This window comes from Coniosporium apollinis (assembly GCF_000281105.1).
Source record: "Coniosporium apollinis CBS 100218 chromosome Unknown supercont1.13, whole genome shotgun sequence".
NCBI classification, from domain to species: Eukaryota; Fungi; Ascomycota; class Dothideomycetes; genus Coniosporium; species Coniosporium apollinis.
In genome coordinates, this window is record NW_006913275.1 from 411,423 (window position 1) to 424,533 (window position 13,111).

General features: G+C 53.3%; 5 protein-coding genes across 5 annotated transcripts; 1 reads left to right on the forward strand and 4 right to left on the reverse strand.

Moving 5' to 3' along the window:
- Positions 1 to 243: 243 nt before the first annotated feature.
- Positions 244 to 1,318, forward strand: W97_03300 (uncharacterized protein; the record flags this gene model as incomplete). The annotated part of the gene is made up of 2 exons (XM_007781197.1): positions 244 to 303; positions 389 to 1,318. 2 exons carry the CDS (start codon positions 244 to 246, stop codon positions 1,316 to 1,318), a joined length of 990 nt encoding a protein of 329 aa, XP_007779387.1.
- A 3,253-nt stretch (positions 1,319 to 4,571) lies between these two features.
- Positions 4,572 to 6,824, reverse strand: W97_03301 (uncharacterized protein; the record flags this gene model as incomplete). The annotated part of the gene is made up of 2 exons (XM_007781198.1): positions 4,572 to 4,629; positions 5,548 to 6,824. 2 exons carry the CDS (start codon positions 6,822 to 6,824, stop codon positions 4,572 to 4,574), a joined length of 1,335 nt encoding a protein of 444 aa, XP_007779388.1.
- Positions 6,825 to 7,360: 536 nt separating this feature from the next.
- Positions 7,361 to 8,176, reverse strand: W97_03302 (uncharacterized protein; the record flags this gene model as incomplete). The annotated part of the gene is made up of 2 exons (XM_007781199.1): positions 7,361 to 8,029; positions 8,156 to 8,176. 2 exons carry the CDS (start codon positions 8,174 to 8,176, stop codon positions 7,361 to 7,363), a joined length of 690 nt encoding a protein of 229 aa, XP_007779389.1.
- A 491-nt stretch (positions 8,177 to 8,667) lies between these two features.
- On the reverse strand, positions 8,668 to 9,054 carry W97_03303 (uncharacterized protein; the record flags this gene model as incomplete). Its single annotated transcript, XM_007781200.1, has 1 exon — positions 8,668 to 9,054. The coding sequence occupies one exon, from the start codon at positions 9,052 to 9,054 to the stop codon at positions 8,668 to 8,670; it is 387 nt and encodes a 128-aa protein (XP_007779390.1).
- A 968-nt stretch (positions 9,055 to 10,022) lies between these two features.
- W97_03304 (uncharacterized protein) lies at positions 10,023 to 10,899 on the reverse strand (the record flags this gene model as incomplete). Its single annotated transcript, XM_007781201.1, has 2 exons — positions 10,023 to 10,249; positions 10,296 to 10,899. The coding sequence occupies 2 exons, from the start codon at positions 10,897 to 10,899 to the stop codon at positions 10,023 to 10,025; spliced, it is 831 nt and encodes a 276-aa protein (XP_007779391.1).
- Between the last annotated feature and the right edge of the window lie 2,212 nt (positions 10,900 to 13,111).

Genomic DNA, 13,111 nt, shown 5'->3' on the forward strand with positions numbered 1-13,111 from the left:
TCTAATAGTTCGCTTCTTAACATCGCCAGCCAGCCAAACGCTCGTTACTTGAGCACTCGCAATCATCTCAAGCGCAATCACTCTAGTGCACTGAGGCATATCGGGCCCAGTTTCATGTGTATCGAGGACCTCGGCTCGGAATTAGATACCCAGAATCTCTTAACTCCATGCCCACCTTCCCAAACAACCACGTCGTCCCATTGACTTATCTCGCGACGCCAGAAACTACATTCATCCACCACAATGTCCACCAAAAACCCCCAAAACCCAAAAGCCCTCCTCTTCGACATCGGCGGCGTCTGCGTGCGTAAGCTTCCTCTCCCACTGTCCATCCACTATCCCACCTCCCCCTCGCGATCCCTATACCGCATCTAACATCTCCCACCAGGTTGTCTCCCCCTTCCAAGCAATCCTCAACTACGAAATCGCCCACTCTATCCCGCCAGGCTACGTCAACTACGCCATCTCCCGCACCGCGCCCAACGGCGCATGGCAGCGCCTCGAGCGCGGCGAGATCCCGCTCGACGACGCCTTCTTCGCAGCCTGGGCCAAGGACCTAGCTAGCGAGAAGAGATGGCGAGAGTTCTGGCTCCGGTCGCAAGCCGCCCAGCCGCTGAGCAAAGAACAGCCGCAAAAAGTGGGGTATGAAGTCACCGACGCGGCCGCCGTGGCGTCAGGCGGCCAGAAGAAGCAGCTGGATGTCCCGCCCGTGCCGCGCATCGACACGAAAGCCATGTTCTGGGAGATGATGCGGACGAGCCGCGCGCCGGATCCGTGGATGTTTCCTGCGCTGGTGCGGCTGCGGAACTCGAAAAAGTTCATCTTGGGGGGGTTGAGTAATACGGTCATCTTCCCCGCTGGGATTAGGGATGAGAGGAATGCGGTTTTTGAGAGTGGGTTGAGGTTTGAGGAGGGGGGCAAGGTGCGGAGAGTGGGTGCAGGCGATAGGGAGGGGCCGCCAGAGGGGCAGGTGGACGGGGAAGAAAGTGAAAAGGATGGGGGCAACACGCAGATCCAAGCGATGTTCGACGTCTTCGTTAGCAGTGCGCATGTGGGGATGAGGAAGCCTGATCCGGCGATATATAAGCTTGCGCTGGAGAAGCTGGATGAGGCGGCGAAGGCAAAGGGGCTGGGTGGGTTGCAGCCGGGGGATGTGTTGTTCATTGATGATATTGGGCAGAATCTACGGACTGCGAGGGAGCTGGGGATGCGGACGCTGAAGGTGGAATTGGGTAAGGCGTGGAAGGCTGTTAGGAGTTTAGAGGATATTACTGGACTTGTACTGCTAGAGGCCGAGCCGAAGATGGGAAAGCTGTAGTTTAGTTTCAGATCGAAACTCTGCCTGTAAGTTACCTGTACCAACCCCCTTCGCTCAGGACGAAACAAGGAATGATCATGTGATCGTCGCGGTTCACGACCTCATCGACGACCAAGTCTTCTCCACCAACCTCAACCTACATAGGCGCTCTACCTACACTCACTTGAAGTCTTCCAGGGCAAAACTTCGGACTGCAAACACATGCCTCAGTATTCTTCACGTGAACATCTGACCGCTTGCTATCTGAGTAGTGGCCCTTTATCGCACCAATGCGTCGTCGAAGGTTAACCGCTATCCGGATGGAGCAACGCCAATCCTCAGACGGCTTACTACAATTCCAAGCTAGAGGCTGCGAGCGCCTCGAATTTCGACAGCATAGCTGGGAACTCTCCGTCCCGCTGATCGAGGCCTTGACCAAGCTAGGTTACAAGTAAGTCGGCGATTATATGGAATTCGCTTTCCGAAAAAGGAGGCCATTGAGTGACTTGCGGATGAATTCAAGCGCAACACCTCTGGAAGATGTTCGCCATGCCTACCTCTGCTGAGCCCCGTATGTCACCTGCTCTCGCGGCGCTTACTTTTGCAAGCAGGGCTCGATGCTTTTCAATATCGAAAACTTCCTGATACAAGACCACATGGCGTTATAGACGAGAGGCATCTTGTCTTTTTTATATGCCGACAAGATACGGAAAGCGAAACTGCCTGTTGCTCTGGGGGTCCGCCTCAGAGACCGAGATGACGCCCTGGCCAGCGATGTTCATCAGCAGTGCGTAGGCTGTCGTAGCAATGTGAGCCTTCTTGATGCTTAAAGCGCCACACGGAGGCTCAATGCTGTCGAACTTGCCTCCCTTAAGCGGACACCGGCTGACTCCGTTCCCGCAGCCACAACTTAAAGTCTACAGCAGCAAGTTACAGCGAAAAAATCGCTGCCAGCATGCAGAAGATCGATGAGAAGGCAAAGCGAAGTGCATTTAAGCTTGTTTGAGCTACAACAAGATGCATTCGCGACGCTTCAAGATCTGGCCGAGAGGAATTGGAAATATGGCCAAAGGCTACAACTCAGCAATAGGCGTGCCACGACTGAAGAGGGCAAAGATCAACAAGATGTAGCTGGAGAGTGTGCCCGGCCTGAAGCTACACTGATCAACTGCAGTCGGCAGATCTGGCTACCAAGCGACAACTGTTCAGGCCGTCGGAATCAGCTAAAAGCCGTTCACTCAATTCATGATGAGTAACTGCGGGAGGGAGTCATTTACGCTAGCTATTAAAAGGTACGGGAGCTACACTGGCATGAACGCTATTCAATCTGCATCATGCTAAGGCTTTTTAAGGTTGCTTTTCTGAGCTTCCCGTCGTAGAAGAGGTAAGGTCCTTAGTTTCGAGTGTATTGGCAAGTCATGTGTACCGCAAACCTTGAGGAAGCGTTACTGAATTGATAAATACTTGAGACTCAATTCACAAGCCAAGGGATCGAAGGAGGAATTTGCAGCGAACCTGAATACGCATGGGTTCACTCCTGTGTGTCTGAAACTTGAGCGCAAAGCAGTTCTAGTGAACAATTAGCCCAGTAACCGGGGTCCGTCGGAGCCCCCGGACAGGCAACGGGCGGATGCAGCAAGCTTTTTTTACACAGGCAGTGTGGGCCTTATCGAGATGGTTGAGCTTAACAAAGAGGCCTTTGAGATTGTGATTAATGTTTGGATCTACGATGGGACGAGGTATCAGCCCCTATATACACCACCGGGCCAGCCTTCCAGGGGCTCTGTCAGATACCTCACCCATTTTGCATGCCTACCATGCCAAGCCCTACTCTGATGTTCCATCGACTCGTCCTGCCTCGTCTGCTCACCAACCCAGCAGAGGCGGGCGAGGCTTAAGGATCTGGACGGACGGCCCGCCGCTACGACCTGGTCGCATAACGGAGCTCGTATTCGGCTGGAGATGGTTTCAGAATCTGGGTCCAACAAGGATTTACCAGAGCGCCACAATTAACAGCAGCAGATCTTCAGTCTCCGAGCTCCACCTGCAGCACCTATCAGAGCAGTAAGCATCGTGTACAATAAGGCACCAGAACAGCTTGGGGAACACAGCGCCCGTTCAGGCAGCCAATATGGCCCCCACCACTTATTACATGCATAGGAAGGCGGACCTCGAACGGCTACCCGCATGTACTCGTGCTTCATGCAGGGGCTCATGCAATTTGGATATCCCCACGGGGTGAGCACGTCACTCTTATAGCCTTCAGGTATCGCCAGACCGGTTTGTAGAGTTTTCATGAAGTTCCATAGCGCATATTTCCACTGCTCTATTACATGTTCCAATGCCAGAGTTGTGTGCGCGTTCAATCATGAGGAAATTGCTACGCTTGACCATCTCAATCTGTCTCATCGCATCAATAGCGGGTAGGTGAAATATTCAGTACCGGAGGCAAGAGAGATGCCAACCGCTACAACGTAGGGACGACAGCAAAAGCCGACTCGCATTCACAATTTCATGGCCTGAATCCTCGTCAGGAACGAGTGTCTTCAAGTAGCTTCAGCTCCTCAACTCGCTCAACGCGTTCAAATGCCTCCTCGACGCGATCAGCCTCCAACGCGACAAGCACAGCACCGAGCAACATAACCCTCGACGCCGGCCTACGAATCTGCCAGACCCGGGACTTTCGCACCGGTGAGTGCAGAACAGTCACTTCCTGTTCGACCCTGAACGGCACGTACGAAACTGGATACTGTCCAGAGTTTGGCGACAACATCCGGGTAGGTCCCATTTCCAACCTAAAACAACAGCAATCGGCGGCGCCGATACTGATGCTCAGCTTCTAGTGCTGCCTCTGGGGCGTCTGCGTAATACCAGAGCCCGTCCGCATACGAGGATATTGCCAGCGTGTCAGCACGTGCAATGGCACATCGACGCCGGGATTCTGTGAAGGGCCAAATGATATCCAATGCTGCACCCATGGAAATGCTTCGATAGGTCAGGGTGGAACTGGAGATGCGGATCTATCTAGCTCTGTCCTCACGAGCTCCGTTCTGGCAACAACATCTTACATATTGCCGACCGCGGCACCCACAGCTAGCCCCGTCAACAACAGTGGGCTCGATTCGCGTAGTAAGATCGGCATAGGCGTAGGCGTCTCTATAGGAGTCGTCATACTTGGCTTCTTGTTTGGCCTTTGGTGGTGGCTCCGCAGATCGCGGCGGGAGCGAACAACGCTCCCGAGAGCAACGGTCGAGGAGACTGCGGGCGTTCCGGTTCAAGAGGCTGGTAACAACTCGATCTTCCAGATGGCTACGAGAGTCGACGTTGCGGAGCTGCAGTCTCCAGTCAGCCCGGCGGAGCTGGATGGTAAAGAACCAGCAGCTGTAGAGTTGGACGGAGATGCGGCGCGGAAGAGCCTACCGTTTGCGGGTGGCTTGGTGAAAGGGTAACGATGTAGCTGTTGCGCGTATGGTTTGCTGCGGTCGTGTGTTACAGCGTCCCAATTGAGTGAGGGAATGCTTGCTGTGAGCTGAAAAAATATTAGACGGAGGAAGCGGAACTGCCGGGATCTGAGCGACTCTTGTAAGCCGGGCCAATTGGGCCGGATGACTTACCGAGAGCAGCAGAATCTTGCTACATGCTAGCAACAGAAGCGTTCAGTTTCATACCCATGAATTGTGAGATTCGAAACGGCATGGAGCTGCAACACTACGTCCAAGACGTTGGTACCATCTACCAAGTAGCGCTTGGCGTACTGCTTCGCTTATCATACTAAAGAAAAACCCCTAGCGTCGATGAAATGCCACAGTCTCGAGCGGTCACTCTCATTCTCACTATATACGATTCCAGGACCAACAAGTTCATGAGTCCCCACGCCTTTCGATCTCAAGATCACGAGCATATGAATAAATCCATACAGGTCGACAACCAGGTCATCGTCACAGGCGAGGGATGGTGCTATGCAGCGGCAGTTCTGGATTGAAAATCTGGGCGGTCTCGTACAACGAGATTGGTCATTGAGCGGAAGGGATCTAACTTTAAACAACCTGTAACCTTTAAATGAAGCATCCCCCGACAATTTTCCCGCGATGTCGCTCTCAAAGTCCGGTATGGTGATCCGGCAAACCGCGTGGCCTGTCACATGAAGGACTCCAATGTCGTCTACGCTCTGCTTGACAGCATCACAAACTTGCGCCACAGACAAAACTGTAGCTCTGCATGGTGGTATCAGACGGAACAAGGACCCCCACAAGTTGGGCTTGCTGCCGGATGTGTACCGCCAGTCAGGTGTCCAGCTAGGCAGGTCAAGGTCAAGGCCACGCCGACCCCCAGCATGATGTAAGACGTGGAGCAAATGGCCGCGGTTGATGAGATATTTTGCAGCGTCTTGGAAGATTTCAGACACAGATTTGCTGTAATCTACTGGAAGTGTCTCAAGGTTGTCCGGCGCAGGACTGTTGTCGGCTTTACTTCGCGTCGCTGTGTCTGTCATGCCCAAGACACCGTAAACGAAATCTCGAGGGTTTGTTGCCTTGAAATGGCCTGCAGTCCGTAGGACGGTTAAGAGGTTTATTGAATCCCCTCCATGCCATCCGATATCGTTTCTTCGTCGTGAAGCTAGAGCAGTAGTCAATGCGACCTCTTCCAGCTTGCCTTGCCGGAGGTGCTCCACGTTACTGAGCGCCCGCAAGTCGGCTGGACTGAAATCAACCTTGGCAGACCGCAGCTGTTCTTCAATCGAATCGAGCACCCTTGGCACAATCAAGAATGTAGACCAAGGCACAGCAGTCTGCCCGCAACGAACCGATAGGTCTCTGGCAACGAAGACCTCTTGCCTGACCCAAGTTCTCCGCAACCACGGTCTCTTGTAGAGCTCTTGTAGGCCTTTGTGGATCTCGCGTAGTTCAGGCATGCATTCGTCTCGATGCTCGTCGACGTCCGTTGAATCCTGCAGGTAGTCTATGGCAGCGTAACCACATTCTTCCTTAAGTCCCAACCACGCGATGACACTCTGGGCCTTCCTGAATATCGCTATCATGCGACGGACTTGGACACTCTTCTCCTCGTCGTCGTATTGGTTGATGCACACGGCGTCAACCCAAATGTAGTATACCTGCTGGGGATCCCGGAGTGCTCTGAGTGCATTGGAGAGGTTGGCAGTAATCGGATAGATGAGGCCATTGACGATCAGAGGATGCGTAAAATTCAGACAACCCCAAGCGTACGATAAAGCGTCGTAGGTAATAAGGACCTGAGAGTCCGATAGCACTACTCCTTCATAGTAGATCATCTCTGCAGTCCGCAGTTGGCAAATAAGAGGATCTGTAGACCGCTCTGCGGGCTCAATGCATAGGATTCTGGTCTGCCATGGCTTGATGGGTCGAAACAGCTTTCGTGCCGCTTCGGCTTGGTCTGGAAGGGTTTTGTATGCTGCATCAACTACAGCACCGGGCGGCTGCGGAGAGTAGGTTCGCAGCCAGCAGTCTTCAGAGCAGACCCTCTTTTGTCTCCTTCGGTCGTCTCCCATGATGTTCGGCAGATGGACACTAGCGGTGGGACCAAATGAACGGCGACGTGGAATCGACTAGTGATCGACGCGATGGTAAGTTGGTTGTAGAGTTCGGCTACGGATATACAAGATGCCTGCTCAGCCTACTGAGGCTAATCTGCACAATGAGTTGAGCGATCAGAGAACACTATTGAAGTTCAGACGCATAAAAAATCCACGTGAGCAGCACGAGTAGATGTTTAGGCAAATAGAGAAGCCATCGAATCCAACAATCATGTAACCGCTGAACGTGATAGAGTTATACAGCAAAGTATGCTGCTGCGGAGAAAACATGTGGTCGATATTGCGGCTGTGCATTGGCTTGGCGAAATAGGTAGCAATACTCTCAAGGGTAGTGTAAACGTAAAATTGAGGTCAGGTCCTTTCTGTCCATTTTTCGTTTGCTATGAGCATACTGTTATGTAGGTATGCTAGCTAGGTACATATCTCACTGAAGCTATCAAAGTCCGGATGGTGGCGTCCCAGTCACGTGATTTGCTGCAAACACCCAACTCTCACGCTGACGTCTCCTCGAGAACATCATACTGCCCATCATTGCTAATCTTCGTCTGTCTCGGCCCACCGCCAGCATCCCCACCCGCCTGCGCAGCTTGCTGCGCCAGCTTCACCTCCGCCAGCCTTCCTGGGTCATTCTCCGTGCCAATCTCATTATTGAAGCTCGCGTTCGGAAGATTAGGATCGAAGCCGCCCTCCGTGATGTTCTTGCCATGCGGGCCCGACTTATCCTTGACACTCTGGTCCACAGAGATGGCGGTAGGTGCCGTACCGGCATTGGCGCCGCTGCCCGTCGTGGTGTTGTACGGCTTCCCGCCCGTCTCGCCCGAGCGTTTGGCAGCAGCGGCCTCGTCAGCTGGCGTATTGTAGGTTGGGCCTTTGCCCGCGGCCTTGCCCTGGCCTCTGCCGGTGTCGAGCAAGTCGGTCGCGTCTCCGCCCTCTTGTGCTTCACGTGCCCCGGCGTTGGGCGCGGGTGGTATGGTTCTGGCGCCGGAGGTGTCGGTGTTTGCCAGCGTGGAGTTGCTGCCGGGCTGGGACGAGACGCCGGCTTTGGGGTTGCCTTCGCCGAATGAACCGCCTGACTTGGCTGACTCGGCCGCAAGGGAGTCAGAGGCAACGGTGCCTACGGCTTCGTTGATGGCATTTTTGGAGGCGGGGTCAGTGGTGACCTGCAAACTAACGTTAATCATATAAACAGGCACAGGTCATAGCTCGAAGAGCGAGGGCAACGCCGGCTGCCACATTGAAGTACAATGTCTCTTCATAGACACGCTTCTAAGAGTGTCACTACTCACCTTCGTTCCTGCAGAAGACATCTTGATCAGAATCTTTGATGTAGATGGTGGAGGTATTCGTATTGAGTATGGCTAGCCTTTGGTGTATTGAGGTTTGTGTGCGTTATGAAGTGTACTGTGGTTTTGAATGTGAAGGTGTCGTTGTATTCGTCCGAGGGGTTGCCCAGGAGCCTCATATCAGAATGACGTGTTCATGCATTCTGCGGCGCTACGCTTTCAACGCCCAGCACATGACTATCTATATTTCGTTCGTAGGAAGAGAGAAGCACACGAAATGCACCAGTTACGGTAGTGGCGTGGATGACTAGCCCTTACGTATCACCGGTTCTCACATGTCCAGAATACGAAATCAGGTGTACTTCAGCAAAGTGGTTCTACATTGTAGCTCTGAATTAAGCTATCTGTGCAGTTCAGCCCATGTTCCTGCCATATCCCTTCAACATGGCTCAATGCTGATGGTGTCCTTGCGACGCTTCCACAAGTGATCTCTGCTTCAGATCGCAATGAGCAGCTCATAGACCGCTCGACGGATCATTCTTCTGCGGATACCCGTAATCCTTCTGCCTCGTCTCAACAGTCCCCTGCTTGTTCCTTGCCTCCTTCGTCACGGCATCATTCGGAATCCCACCTAAGTTGTCCCTGCCCTGCCTGCCCACGTCGTCGCCCGCCGTCTCAGTCTTCCATTCCTCACCCGAGGTCCTTACGGCGCTCTCGGCGGTTGCAGGCTCTCTCAAGGTCTCAGAGCCCTTGCCATACGTGATTTCGGATTCGAGTCTGCCGGAGCCGACGTTCACGGTGGTCTCGTCGGCGGAGTTCCAGTCTGATGCGACGGGTGGTTGCTCGGGGAGCGGGAGGTTGGCCTTGCGTTCCTCGATGATCTCGGCTTTGGATTGAGTCATTCTGAGATACTAGTTTGAAGGGTTAGCTGTCACTTCCTTGACAGGTTGACAGCTGCTGCCTTGGTTCTGCCCGCGGTTCCTCGTGCCTGACAAGAGGTGGGGGCGGGGCAGATGGAGCGAGGTCAAATGCGTACCTACTGCAGTGCTTTGTGCGGAGATTGTGAAGAAGTCGAAGTTTGTGGATGAATGTTTTACGGTGTAATTGATTAATTGCTGCACTATGGATTGAAGCTCGACAGTGAGGAAACAATTTTGAAGGCTTGGTGGACGGACAGAAGCTCCATCATTGGTGGGGCAGCAGTTGACGTCACCAGGGGAATGTCGGTTGCGCAGATCCGACGACATCGAGTTCGTGCTCAAGAACGTCCGACTTCGCAGCACGCAGGCTGAACACCTCATTCTCATTACTGGCCGGAGTCGCTTCTTAGCAACAACCCATTTAGCACTCGCGTGGCCCCCAGTCTTACGATTGGGATACGTATAGTATTATCTTGGCGAGGAGCGGCCGTGGCGGTGTTGCTTACTAGAGGACTGCGGCTTGAGCCTGAGCCACGAGCACAGCTGATCAAGAATGGACGAAGGATCTAACCTTAGTAAGACGACAAGGAGATTGATCCTGATGTATTCAGCGGTGAGATTCAAAGACCAGCTGACACGGACGGAGCGGGAATCTATTGTGCCTGATCTACGGGCGTATCTGAGAAAGATGTCGGAGATCCGCAACGCCAAACGCGATGCGGCAAGTTATGGAGAGCGCATTTTAAGGCAAAAGTACTGTTGGGTGGAAGGAGAGCTAAGAGTGTCTAACGCCGAATACTGAACGCTTCAAATCATGCTATAAGCCAAGTACTACAATACTCCAGATATCAAACCAACCATGCCGTGTCCGTGAGGACCAAATTCTTTCCATAATCGCGCCATGCCATGCAAACGCCTCGTACAAAATTTCCTGAGTGGGAGCCAGCCCGCTATACGCCCGCCCACGTGTTCAGGAACCAGTCTCTAAACGACGTAGTACGAATTTCCGGAAACATAGCGTTCAGACTTCGTGAGGCACCAAGATCGTAGCGACCTTCGGCCGTAGCAATTAAATGGTGTAAGCGCCACTGAGCTGCAACGTCACCTCGGGACGCAGCGATTGCTAATCTTGCCCTCAGAGTGGTGGGTGTTCCTGCCGTCAAGGTCGTCGGCCGTCCTACAAAGCGTCAGCGGAAGTTCGTGGAGGAACGAGGCAGTCTTACCGGTAAGTTGTTGTACGTAACCGACAAATTGATAAACAATCATTCTTTCGGAGTACATGCTCAGCACAGGGGGCCAGTCGGCGAGGTCGACTGCTCGCACTACGAACCGGGCAACATCTTGAACGGCCGTCATACATATCACTGCATGTTGATTCGAGGAGTTGTACAGTGGGGCTTCTCCAGCCATATTGCGGATGTTGAGGAGGTAGTCGCCCTCGCCTGAAATGCCAGAACTTCGGCCGAGTCCGGTGGCCGCCATGCCGCCTGGTGCAAAGCGCTCGTAGAAGATGCCACAGGCAAAGACAGTGTACTGCATGTACGCTTTATAGTGTTCGAGCAGTTGCAGGGCGTTTGCCCTGTCACGATCTAAGGGATCGCCGGCAGGTCGAAGTGACGGGATGCCATCGAATTCAGCAGGCGCAAACCGCCGGACGCGCTTTTGCACTGCGGCCTCAATGAGCTTGTACTGCGGTGGTCCGGATACCGTTGATATGACGGTGTCCACGCCGTTGAGCGCATAGCGAAGCGATTCTTGATCGTCGTACTGGACAACTTGAACGTGGTAGCCCAAAGTAACGAGATTGGGCTGGGCCTGGAATGCCATGTTAGTCTTGTCTGTCTGCTTGCTACACTTCACAAGAAACAAGGAAGGGAAGCAAATTTGAGGTCTAAAAGCCTTGGGCGCGGCATCGCGCTGGCAAAGAAAGACTGTACACACAGATCTTGAGAGCAGTACAACTTGGTGACTGGTATCCTCGTGCAAATGATGTGCGATCAACTGCGCCAAACGGCCTGTTCCTGCTATCGCAACCCTCATCGTTGTCGGTCAAACGATTACACGAGCAGCTTGGACGTAGAAGCTGGAGCGTACGAAGCTCAAGTAGGATGCCCACTTTAGTGCTTCTTCTTAGGCTTCGCAGCGGCCGTATCGCAGCGGTACAGGCCCAAATTATCCTGTGAGGCAGTGCTGTTGTATAGTATACGCGCGTTCGATTGTTCCAAGACCGGTCCTGTGACGAAGCTGCGGCTGGCTGGAAGGTTTTCGCGGGCGAGTGAGAAGATAGATGTCTGGTGGATAGGTTGGCCAGCAATGTCAATGAGAAGCCTGTTCTACCTTCTTGTACATTCCTTGAAGAGCGACCCAGCTCTCAGGCCGCAATGGGGTTCCGGGCTGATAGGATGATTTTAGTGAACGAGCCATTGCACCGCCTTTGACTCACCAAGCCGGCAAGAAGGAAGAGTATAGAAGCGCACCGCCAAGTGCCAGCAGAAAAGGATTAATGAAACCGCAAAGCAAAGCGTTTGAAAAAGCGGATGACTGATAATTATGCGCAGCGGATTGCGGATTTACCATTTCGGTCGAAGCATAAGCCATCTCTGAATGGAGACCTAGCCAACCGTTCTGCAGCACTGACCGGCAGGGTCCAGTCGGGAGATACCAGGCTGCCGTTCTTCTTGTTGTGCTTACTACCAGAGGAGGTACCCAAAAGTGGGGCGCCGCTACAAGATCTAGTTGCCGAACTCGAGGTGGAACCATGATACAGGAATTTGAGCGTGGCAGTGGATAATCTTTAGTCTGGTGGATTGAGGCGGTGTGAACGAGATTTCCGGAACAAAGGGTATCTTGACAGTTTCAGGTGCGCTCATAATGAAATCCCCCATCTTCTCATCGTAGTGGGTGTAGCAACAGGCAGCCTGATGCCTAGATACGTAGGGTGCGCGAGGACAGTCTACTGGTCCTCTTAGCACGTATTGACAGTACCGGCGTGAGCGATGGATCGACATTGGAATACGCGCTAATGATGGCCTGAGTGGCGACTGAGTTGCAGGATGCGTTGCGGTCACCAGGATATCGCACTGCTTGTTCGGATCAAGGCAGAGTAGCAATGATGGCTATGTCTGGCGGGCAGCTGCGGCCTATATCAAAACCACCAGCCCTAAGACAAGGCCAAGCAATCGCTTACACTCCTTCCGCCGCATGATTCGGTTCCGAGTATGCACAACAGGCAGCTCCCATGGTTGGCCGGCCCACGTTATCTCTGTAGTACCAGAGGCATGTCCACGGGTTTCACCAGCAGACAAGTTCTGAGTGGGGGCCAAATCGATCAGGGTACCGTCAGCCCTGTGGGGCCCCTTCCCGCTTAGTGAGGATCGCCATTATTAGAAGATGTGCGAACACATGAATCCATGAGTCGCGTTACACATTGCTTCGGTGGATCCGGTCTAGAACTGTAGCGGATGCCGTCTTCGAGACCCTTTGCGGACTCAAAGGAATGGCGGACAGTTTGATATGGGGTTCGTAGGGCGTCTGCCTTTATGAAAGGAGGCCTGTATTGAACGTAAACAGTCGCCCTGAGTTCCTGCTCCCTACTGTACAATTGAAAAGCGCATGCTGGTAAGCTCGCAAGCGGTTCCGGAAAGCGCCAACACTACGCTCCGATCGTGAATCTCCACAGCCTTGAACGAAGATCGGTAAGGTTACTTGAACGTCTGGGGGTAATCACCGCCTCAGTCATCTTTTACCCAATCGGAGAGTTCACTCAACCGAGAGATCAACTCGGACGCTCCGTTGGCTTCGATGGTTGCAATAGTGGTCTGGCGGGTTAACCGTGAGTACTCGTGCCTGCGGGGAAGAAGCGGCTGCCTGACCACGTGCTCCAGTCTCGATATTAGCATGCACACCCTCCGGCAACGACGGAGACCTCTCTAGAAGTCGTAACAGCGGCGATTGTAGGCTTCGATGAACCCTCGAAGTGAGTTGTATCGGCTGGCTGCACCGCCACGCTGTAGATGATTTCGAAATCTCGGCAGCCTCT